The sequence below is a fragment of the Anneissia japonica genome, unplaced genomic scaffold (genome assembly GCF_011630105.1).
Source record: "Anneissia japonica isolate Jap-2015-1 unplaced genomic scaffold, ASM1163010v1 scaffold288043_len311759_cov178, whole genome shotgun sequence".
In the NCBI taxonomy this organism is placed as follows: Eukaryota; Metazoa; Echinodermata; class Crinoidea; order Comatulida; family Comatulidae; genus Anneissia; species Anneissia japonica.
The window spans coordinates 279,156-290,204 of record NW_022720917.1 but is presented as its reverse complement, the minus strand read 5'-3'; the positions used below and the strand labels follow the sequence as shown (position 1 = coordinate 290,204).

Sequence of the window (11,049 nt, the reverse complement as noted above, 5' to 3'; positions counted from 1 at the left end):
TAAATATATAAAGAACAAAATATATATATATATATATATATATATATATGCATGCATACATACACACATACATACACGCATACATATATATTATATATATATGTATGTATATAATCCAATTTAATAGGGGTAGACCTATATATGACAACGAGCAGAAATTTACTCGTCCCAATTTAAACAAACTGATAGTTTACTTCAGAAATGTGTTGTATTTTAGACATTTAAAAGAAAAACTAAGTGCAATGCAATATTTCGATGGGTAAAGATAAAGAGGAGGATGAAACTAAAAACTATAATATAATCCAATTTAATAAGGGTAGACCTATATATGACAATGACCAGAAACCTACTCTTTAACAGCTTTCATCCCAATCGGATCAAATTGATAATTTACTTCAAAATCAGCCAAGCTGTTAGTTCCTCTATCACTAAGAAGCTTTGTAACAACCATTATGTCCAATGTTTGCTCTTTGTCTGGTAAAGATTTTAAAACATCTGCCTCTGTTTTCGGATCCTGAAAATGAATAATAAATGGTCTTTAACAGTAAATATCAGCCAGACGGTTCAGAGTTTATCTCTTTGTTACAGTAAATATATTTTTAGAGATCCTGTCTTGTGAAGGCGTGCTATTTTTTTATCTTCGTTATTCGAGTGCGTCGAGAACTAGTGTTCTTGCACGTATTTATTCAATTCCAATCCAATTTATTGGTCAAACTCATAAATTGGCTTGAAATTTGCTTTGCTTGTCATAGATTAAAATACAAATATGAAAAAGGGTAAAATATACACATTACAGGTCATACAAACAACTGGCTAAAAAAAGATGGGAAAATGGAACAAGTACAGAGAAAAATAACAGTAAAAAATACAAGGAGTAAGCCGTAAAAAAATTAAAACAACTGGAAAAGACTAAAAAGTTAAAAATTTACCAAGAATAACAAAAATTTCATTCAAATTCATTTATACATAACTGTGTGTAAAACTAGTTGCTTCTAATCGAATTTGAATTATTAATGTCCTAGTGGCATAGTTGGGTAAGGTCTGCATAGAGAGCAGAAGATCCCGTGTTCAAATCTCTGTTTTGGTAACTTTTTCCACACTCGCAGGTTCATCTTTATCGTTCAATATATAAATAATATAATATATACAATGTGTATATAACCATGTGTATATTCCATTACCTTATTCGTGGGTGGTTCGCCTTTAATGAATGAAGGGTAATTCGGTGGGAAACCATACTCATCGTACTGTGAAAAGTTGGCTGCGGCGTGTGAGACGCTGCTGGCAAAAATCATTGCTGTGACAGTTTGTGCGATTTCTTCCGAAGTCTTGAAGGATCCATCTCCTGGTATGCCTTGGATGCCGCACCCTCCTTCACCGACTGGGGACAACAGCATCGTATGCCACTCTTGTAACTCGTAATCATTCAATATTTTTTCTGGTGTGTCTGAGGATTGATGTGTTCAGATTCATGCTAATCAATATTATTATTTTTTTTTCTGTTTGCTTTCATGCAATAATGATAATAAAGAAATGACAATAAAAATACTTTATATACTGAATACTGTTCTTACCGTAGTGGGCGTTTACGACTGTTCTTACGTATTTTGAAATAGCGTCCCATAGCAACAATGCATCGTCTCTATAGTAATAGTTGGGCAGTAATTCCGGATCGTCAACACCTCGAGACTCTAGCTCTTTTGGGAGAGTTCCTGTGACATCTAGTCGCCATGAGCTCCAGCATCGCTTCATAATCTCAAACATACCAATTCGACCAATCAACATACATTTATCCACCCAGCCTCCTTCGCAGACAAGCTTCGCTAATGCACGGCTAAAGATAATAATAATAATAATAATAATAATAATAATAATAATAATAATAATAATAATAATAATAATAATAACTAGAGATACTATCGCAATAGAACATGAACCCAGTCATTTTTTAAGAGATAACCACTGTGACCTTTAACCTCAACCTGTGAACACCCCATATTCTAATGCAACTGGTCCAATCCTTAGTCACTAGCAATATGTGATAATTTTCACTATAGTAACTCTTGTGAATTTTTAACGATAGATGAAGAGTAGTTGTTCATGTTTAGAAGGCCCTAATGATCATTCCTGGTAAATTCAAGCTCAATTGGGCTATTTTGAAAATTTGACCCCGATGACCCCCATGTAACCACTGATGACAGACAGGGGTGTATGAGGTGTCACTGGTTCTTAATGATCAAATTTGATTGAATTCGGTTTATTCGTTTGCATTAGTAACATTTTGAACCTATGAACTTTGACATATGGGGTGAAGAGTATTTTTTCGTGTTTAGAAGGTCCTAAGGATCATTCCTGGTAAATTTGAGCTCAATTGGGCTATTTTGAAAATTTAACCCCGATGACCCCCATGTGACACCTGATCCCAGACTGGGGTGTAGGAGGTGTCACCGGTTCTTAATGACGAAATTTGATTGAATTTGGTCGAATGCCATTAGTAGCATTTTCAAATATTACTAGAGAGAACAAAAGAATAACTCTTTATAATGACCTTTGACCGTAAATTGCTGAACACCATGTAACGACCCTACCTTATGCCAATACATATGTGCCCAGGACAAGAATGTTCTATGTTATTTGTGACAGAAGTCTTTTATTTATTTTTTTTAAATGTTTTTTACCCTAATGACCCCTATGTGACCTTTGACCCCAAGCAGTGAACACCCCATGTATGACAGGTGTCACCGATTGTACTAACCAGGTTTGGTTGAAATCGGCACAACCGTTTGACACTAGTAGCGTTTTGAAATGTTGCCAAAAAAATATAAAAATTACCCTTTAATGACCTTTGACCCCTTATCCCTGAACACCCTATAGACCCTGCCTTGTGCCAATGTATATTTTTGGTTTTTTGACCCTAATGCCCCTTATTTGACCTTTGACCTCAAGTTGTGAACAACACATAAATGGGAGGTGGCACCGGTCCTACTGACCAAGTTTTAGTTAAATCGGTCCAGTAGTTTGCCACTAGTAGCCTTTTAAAATGTTGCCAGAAAGAAAGAAAGAAAGAAGAAACTGCTCAGAACAGAACCCAGTCAGCATGCTGCTGACTGGGTAATAATAATAGTAATAATGATAATAATAATAGTAATAATAATTGATAATAATAATGATAATAATAACATAATATATAATATATATATAGGCCTATATATATGTATATATATATATATATATATATATATATATATACATACATACATACATACACTCGAGCGTACCTGTTTATAGCAATGAGATACAAAAAGTGTGGTGCCAAAAGGCGAAACAGTGGATGTGATGGCGAGAGACTACTGTGGGTCGCTACGGCTACACTTTCCATTAGGAGATGTGTAAACCCTAAATGAGTTGTAGATTGGTGGTACGACGCGTCTGCGTTGTTGTACCACATCTTTGCAAACATCCAGGTGTATTCATTATCTGTTGGAAGGAACACCTATAGAGAAAAAAGAACAAATGTCAAAACCAGAATAAATTAATACTGAAAATGTATTTTTGGATTTTAAAATTCTCAGACTCCAGATTTCGAGATTCAATAAAAATATACTGTTAATAGCTTCCCAAATTGGTTTTGGTTTCTAGGCCTAAATATGCAGTGTGTACTGGCTATGTGCATATACCAGGCCCGCCTATTACGTAACACGTTCTTACTGCATGTCAGTTGTTAAGTACGACAAGTGAGGGAGCAGCTTAGCTCAGTCGGCTAACTGGTGGTAGCCACTGTGTGTGCACTGAACCGTGGAGAGCTCTAGGTTCCCGGTTCAATTCCCATCACTGACTCTCCTTGTGTTTCAGCTGGAGGCCTGAAATACAAGTTACAATAGGGCACCGACTTTCGGATGAGACGTTTAAAGCCGTTGGTCCCGTGCGCATAATGACCCATGTGTACGTTAAAAAACGCAGTACACTCTTCGGAAAAAGTAGGAGATTGTCTCTCGGTGTACTGCCCAATCGCCAGCAGAAGGACTCCATTGGAAATAAGTCTTCTTCTAGACTTTCGTGGGCTCTCCTTGGTGTTCATACCGAATAAATCCAATTCAAACCAATCCAAGGTCTACACTAAATTGCTTTTAATTAGGCAAATATCATTTTACCGGGTTGTCATCTGCTTTGTCCTGGTGAAGTTGAATTGCAATCGGCAACAGTTTCTTTTCCTTGTTGACAAAAAACAAGGCAATGGGACTGCATATCTATATAAGAAACAGAATAAACGAGTTGTGAAAAATGATATTTTTAAAATTTTATTTATTTTAGGCACGGCACATGCACCAAGGATTGTCAATTACGAGTATATCCAGTGGCGCATTCAGGAATTTGAAATAGAGGGGGCCCAGTGAGGGACTTCGATCTATACCACTTTAGCCCCACCATGGGTTTTGGGCTGAGGTCAAAAAACAATACGATTATGGCACCTTTAAATGGCTTGAAATATCACTCTCAGACTTATTATTTTTTTCTCCATTTTTTTACAATAAAAAAAAAATTGAGGGTGGGGGGAGGCCGGGCCCCATATTAATTAGTCCACTACAGATATCACTGTCCTACTTGTAGGTGACAATCCCTTTTACAAAACAATACACACACGATATTTTAAACAAACTAACTCTCAATATGAGGTTTAGGGAGTGGAGTTGTTTTGATCGTGAGAAAACATCCTGCAACACTGACAGGAATTGAACCCAGGACCGAGGTTGGAGGGCAAGCATCTTAACTACCAAGCTATTCAAATCCAATCCTTAAGGGAAATAAATCGCCCTATTTATAAAACACTTTTACTAAATTGCCATGTTTTTAATGAAAATTGTTCAACTTATTAGGCCTATTAAGAATGTTTACCTTTCGATTATCGGTACAGGGAAGATCCTTGGTTTCTGTTATATCTACTATGTAGAGAGTTTTCTTTAAAATAGCCTCTTCCATTGTCAAACCTTCAAGTAGCGGACTGATCATCTCATTCGTAACACCAAACCTAAGTATTGCATAAAAATTAAATTTTATTGTTTCCTATTCCATGTTTTAATATCGTAAGCCTAATAATATTCAGGGGTGGCGCCAGGATTTGCCCGACGGGAAGGGGGGGGGGGGCGAGGTCTCCGACGAGGGGGGCTAATGCCCCGACGAGGGGTCAGATTTCCCCGACGATAACAAAGTGGGCGTGGTCGAGCTTCGATTAACAGTTTTCGAAAGTAGTCCTATTGGCGAAGCCTCCGAAAATTTTGACAATTTAGGGGTTTCAGGGGCTTATTTAATCGATTTTATAGTCTACTAGTCCTAATATGTAGAAAATACATATAATTTTTATTTTTTCTCCCCGAGAAAAATTATGCTTTTAGCAAATTATGCCGGCGCCACCCCTGATAATATTATAATTGAACGAACAACTTAAGAAATAGTGTTTTAGTGATAGGATTTTGAATATTAATAATATATTAAGTGGATGGGATTTCCAGTTAGGATAGGCCCCTACATGATAAATAATATGTAAGCCTATTATTATTTAAAATATTTTTACTTTTCAGGAATATGTGTGCATAACTTAATCAGTGTCGGGTTGCATCCCGTTAAACGTTGCATTCCAAATTCCAAATCAGATTTCCAGTTGTGCATTCCCTGTGAAGAGAACACGAAACCATTTGTTTAAATATATATTATGAGAATAATAACTATACCAATAATAATAGTAATAATGTTAATGATAATAATAATGATATAGCAGTAACAACAATATTAACAATTAAAATAATGATAGCAAAATAATAATGATAATGTAATTATCATTATATTATTTCACTATCATAATGTAATTATGCCTAGCATAGTCTTACATAATGCAAAGGAGTTGATAAGACTATAAGGCTGGTATACTAATACATAATGATAAAAGGTTTTTTTTGGAAGTATGAATAATGACAGTGCTGTAGGCCTACTTACCAAAGGCTGGGGAAGTGTTTTGTTGTAAACATTACCGAGATCGTCGAGGCTATCCCAAGATGATGTTGTAATATTGACGAATTTTGCTTCAAGCAGCAGTTTAGCTTTGTTTACCAGAATATCCCACTGTCAACAGAATGAATACGTTTTATTTCATACTTGGTCTAAAGTACGTGATACTACAACGCGCGCACGTCGATTAAAGTGTATTAATGTAATTTTATTAGACCGAAGGTCTACATTAGACATAAAAAAAAAGAAAAACAACAAAATTAGTTTTGTTTTAAATGGAAAAATGTGAAAGGACTGGAGTAGAGTACCAACGCGAGGCCCATTTGATTACCAGTCCAAATTTAAATGAATAATATTAACAGTAGGGCCTACAAAAAATTAATACAAATATATATATAAATGTGCATAAGACGAAAACAATTAGGGAATCGGTCAACTTCAAGCCATGAACAAAGTAACGATAGTAAAAAATGAAATACATAATTACGCATGTGCACTTCAAAGTATGCGAATTCAAGTCAGTTTTGTTGGGAATACCCGATTATTTATTAAACATATTATTGTACTCACCTTATAATCATTGGAAAAACATTCATCTTCCGGGCATTCTTTAACCTGAAAATAGTAATAAAAAACATTAAGACTATATTATCACTTTTATCGCTATTTTTATCTTTATTATCTTCATCATCATCATCATTATCATCATCATAAATGCTATAACTTACGCCGAACAGCAGCCGGGCGGAGGCATGCAAACGCAATACGACGCGTTTTCAACGACAATTCGCTAACCAACTGTACTCTGACAATCAGCAGACGGGCGTCGTTTTTAATGCTCACGGATTGGCAATTTGTGCTCCGCTAACTTACCAATGACATGCATGATGACAAGTCCAAGTCCGGCAAATGAGTCGTATTTGTTGACAACATCTCGTGGGTCGTACAGTACTTCTTGCAGGGCGTAAAGTCCAAAGTAGATGAAGAAGTAGCAGCATGTGAAAACGCCGATCTTAATGCTGGTAACTGACCTCAGACGGGCACTTCAACAACAAAATAATATTTAGATATTACAACACATTACATTAAACGGAATGAAAATTAAATTTCTCGCTTATAACACTTCATTCAAATTGGCTGGTAGTTAATAACGTTAAATGTCAGTATATTAGTGAAAATGACTAGTTTCATCTGTCTCATTGGAAGTTTTGACCCCTTAAATGACTTTAAAATAATGACAGACGGTACATTTTTTTTATTATGAGAAAATACAATTAGTGTGCAGTTTAAATATTAAATGAAAGAGATAAAAGTACTGTACTTGCTAATGAAAATTTACAATTGTAGCTTATTTCTATGGTAAAATTGTGCTCGCCTATAAGCTAAATGATTAATAACTCACCGAGTGACAGTGTATCCCTTGGCAACCAAGATGAGTAACCTGTCTCTTATACACATCTAGATGTGTATAAGAGACAGGTACTATTATTATTGTTACATTATAATTTTTAACATTTTTACTATTATTATTACATATTATTATTATTTTATTATTATTATTATTATTATTATTATTATTATTATTATTATTAGTATTATTATTGTTGTTGTTATTGTTGTTATTATTGATGTATTACCATCATCTTCATCATGTTATTATCATCTTATTATTATAATCATTATCATTATCATCATCATCATTATTTTCATCATCAATTACATAATTTTCATCATCATCGTTATTGTTATTTTGATTATTATTATTATCATCATTATCCAAAGATAAGCTAAGCCTATACCTTTATTATTATTATTATTATTATTATTATTATTATTATTATTATTATTATTATTATTATTATTATCAACATCATCATCATCCAAAGATAAGCTAAGCCTATACCTGGCATGGCAGCCCATTGGACTTTTGCGCAAAAGCGTACGTTTTTTTCTTTATTTCAAGTTCCGACTTCCGTTGCTGTGGGAATTTGTCAAACTGAGGCAGCATGCAGTCGTACCGTTGAATTTTCAATCTGCGATCCGATGTCACCCAACGATGTATCGGAAATACATAAACATTCCTAGATATGTTGTCGCGCACTTCAACCCACTCAACGTACCATGGATCGTCTCCGTTATGCCACAGCTCCAGTTCTTCGATTTCCCCGAAGTTGGCGATATCGTCAACAGGAAATGTGTCTGTGCTTCCTGATTCGAAGTCGTCACGCCAGATGCAGTCAAGATGAATTTCGGCAGACCGTATGCCGTCGGTGTTTACGAGAATGACGTAGACATTTGCATTCGTTCCCGATCCCTTACGATCTCCCGTTTTAACGGCGATTGTATAGTTTGTTTTGGATTCGGCCTCATTGCTTTCATTAGTCGAGACTGACGAGGAACATCCCATACTGTATGGAAATGAAAAAAATGTTATTTCAATAAATCATATGCATTTGTAAAATAATTATTTTTAATGAATTTTGAGCAAATATAATATGAGTCAACCCAGGGTCGGCACCAGGATTTCCCCTACGGGGGTCCAAGTCCCCGACGGAGGGCTGTTGTCCCCGACGAGAACAAAGTGAATGTGGTCGGGCATCGCTCAAAATCTTTGTATGACAATTTTGGGATTTCGAAGGCTTATTTAATCGATTTCAGAGTCTATTAATATGTAGAATATACATTTTTTTCTCTCCGACGAATTGTGGTTATTCTCCTCGACGGGGGAGGGGCCTATGTCCCCTAGCCCCTCCCCCACCCCGTAGCGCCGCCACTAATTCCTCCATGGTTAACCAAGACACGAGTGTATAAGCATAGGAAATACCCCCGGTATTAGAAGATTGGTTTTGTCTTGTGATATTGGAATGTATCCAAGCACAAAGCCTACATAAGAGTGGTGTAGGCCTATCTGCACAAGCATACCGTATTAAATATAAAATAATTTTAAAGTCTACAAATATACTTACATTATGTGCCTTTAGGTTACTTTATATGTCAAAATGTTAATTAAACCTAGACTTGAATTAAAATTAGACCTATGTCATGTTTAGTTTACGTTGCGCTAGCCATGTTGATTCTACAAGGTCTATGTGGGAGATCGTTAAAAGTAGGGGTTTTATGTACATTTATAATTTAACATGCTCATTAAAATATGTATTATGTAATACAACACATTATTAACAATGTAAAAAATCTAGAGTCTTTAAATTGGCTGTTACAAAATATTTTAATTAAGAATATCAATACACTTAAGATATACGCATATAATGTATTTTCCCCGGTTTGAAAATGGTAACGTCATGTTACCCAGGAAACAATAGTATTTGTATTTTCCGCCTTCTCTTATTTATTGAAGTTCATCGAAGCATATAAGAGTACAATACAAGCTTTCAGTGTATCACCACGGAGGAATAAGTTAATGCAGTTTGTACAGGATTTGCCTCGATCGTCACTTAGAAAAACAATTTTACCACTTGGCATTCTTATTAATAGGTCCATGGCTATACACTTTGATAGAAATAAAAATTAATTGTTTAAATCCACTACCCAAGAAAACATGGTAAAGCGTATGGTTTTTAAAATGCCACACCTACTAACCTTTACCTTGTATCAACAAATAAAGGTGTTAACCTATTTGTAAGTGGGCTGATTTGGAGGTGGTGGGCACTCAATGATTATGTGAGGGGTTTTAGCTCGCAAAATAATGTGATTTAAGGTAATTTTTAACTACCATACTTTAGGCTATTTTTTTTTAAACGTCTTCAATAGAGAAGACTGGGGATTTATTTCTTGGGCCCTTAGATACGCCACTGAGGTAGACAATCCCCTTCTATCTCCGAAGAGTGTACGGTGTTTATATTGCAAACGGGAACCAACGGAAAACAAACATCTCATCCGAAAGACGGTGCGCTATTGAAACTTGCATTTCTACAGCACTGCAGCTGAAACCAAGGCGAGCAAGAATAGAACAGAACCTGGGACCTAGGGAAAGACTTCTGGGGTTTAGTACATACACATTAATACCACCAGTTAAGCCGACTGAGCTAGATGCTCTTTCGAGGTAACAATAGCCCTAAAAATACTGTACCATCATCATTATCATATCATTACCATCCTCATCATCACTACTACCACCATACTTTGTAAGTAGGCTTACAACAGATAGAATTTCAAAACCAAGACATTAATAAACTCAAGGTTTCGTGTTTAAAACAATTGAGAATTGTATAAAAAAGAGGCCTACATAATGAAATTCCATAGGTCGGTTTAAGTCAAGGCACAGCGTCGGCAGAAAGAGTAGAGAATTCGCTGTAGTTCTGGTGATTTTCACGCTTAGTAGGACATCAACACATTCAAATAAGTTTTTCTCATTTTTTCTGTTGTCTTTTTCACCTTTTTATTCAAGTACAGTATTGTGAATGCGAAACAAACAAATGAACCACCACACTATTATTATTTGTAGTAGGTAGAGAAAGCTAAGATAGCATACAGTAAGTCTGTAACTTCAGACTTCAAATAACTTATCGAACAAACCAAAAAAAAAGAAAAAAAAAACAAAAAAAAAAAACCAGTAGAGATTCGGGCATAAGCTGCAATTATTTACATAACAACAATGCTATAACAATTACCTATCTTTACTATCATTATTAATAAAGTCCTACCAACATTAATTGTCTATACACAAACAATATTTGTATATACCAGTATAAATATTAGTTACATTATATAAAAATGTCAACATTTTTAGTTTAACTACTGTACTTCTACGTTGTTCACAAGCTTTCTTGTCAATCGAATTTAACAACAAGCACATGTGTTGTCCAACAAACGCATGTGTTTGTGTACATTTGCGCAAAAATATAAACTACTGTTTTGTGGGACCTTAGCAACAATATCCAAGGGGCGGAGCTTAGCGGAAAGGTCCACTTTGGCAGGGGTTCCAAGGGACAGGTCACATCCAGGAGATCTTGTTTAATAATCTAATAATTGTATTTTGCTATGCATAATACTCAATACCAGCTGATTTCAGGAAGAGGCCTACAGTAGTGA

The 11,049-nt window shown here is 35.4% G+C and overlaps 1 protein-coding gene across 2 annotated transcripts in view; it reads right to left on the bottom strand.

Moving 5' to 3' along the window:
• LOC117111435 (arachidonate 5-lipoxygenase-like) overlaps positions 1-9,088 on the bottom strand; it is a 10,959-nt gene extending 1,871 nt beyond the window's left edge. Inside the window, exons 1-11 of one of the 2 annotated variants that reach the window (XM_033254354.1) lie at positions 8,967-9,088; positions 7,904-8,408; positions 6,571-6,615; positions 5,989-6,114; positions 5,570-5,667; positions 4,894-5,026; positions 4,152-4,247; positions 3,279-3,493; positions 1,575-1,834; positions 1,182-1,447; positions 351-514 (exon numbers count right to left, since the gene is read on the bottom strand). In XM_033254354.1, coding sequence (XP_033110245.1) covers positions 351-514; positions 1,182-1,447; positions 1,575-1,834; positions 3,279-3,493; positions 4,152-4,247; positions 4,894-5,026; positions 5,570-5,667; positions 5,989-6,114; positions 6,571-6,615; positions 7,904-8,407 — 1,907 coding nt within the window. In that variant the 5' untranslated portion in view covers position 8,408; positions 8,967-9,088. Of the gene's footprint in view, positions 1-350; positions 515-1,181; positions 1,448-1,574; positions 1,835-3,278; positions 3,494-4,151; positions 4,248-4,893; positions 5,027-5,569; positions 5,668-5,988; positions 6,115-6,570; positions 6,616-7,903; positions 8,409-8,966 lie in introns of those variants that run through there. The other variant, XM_033254355.1, reaches the window with a different exon arrangement.
• Positions 9,089-11,049: the final 1,961 nt, after the last annotated feature.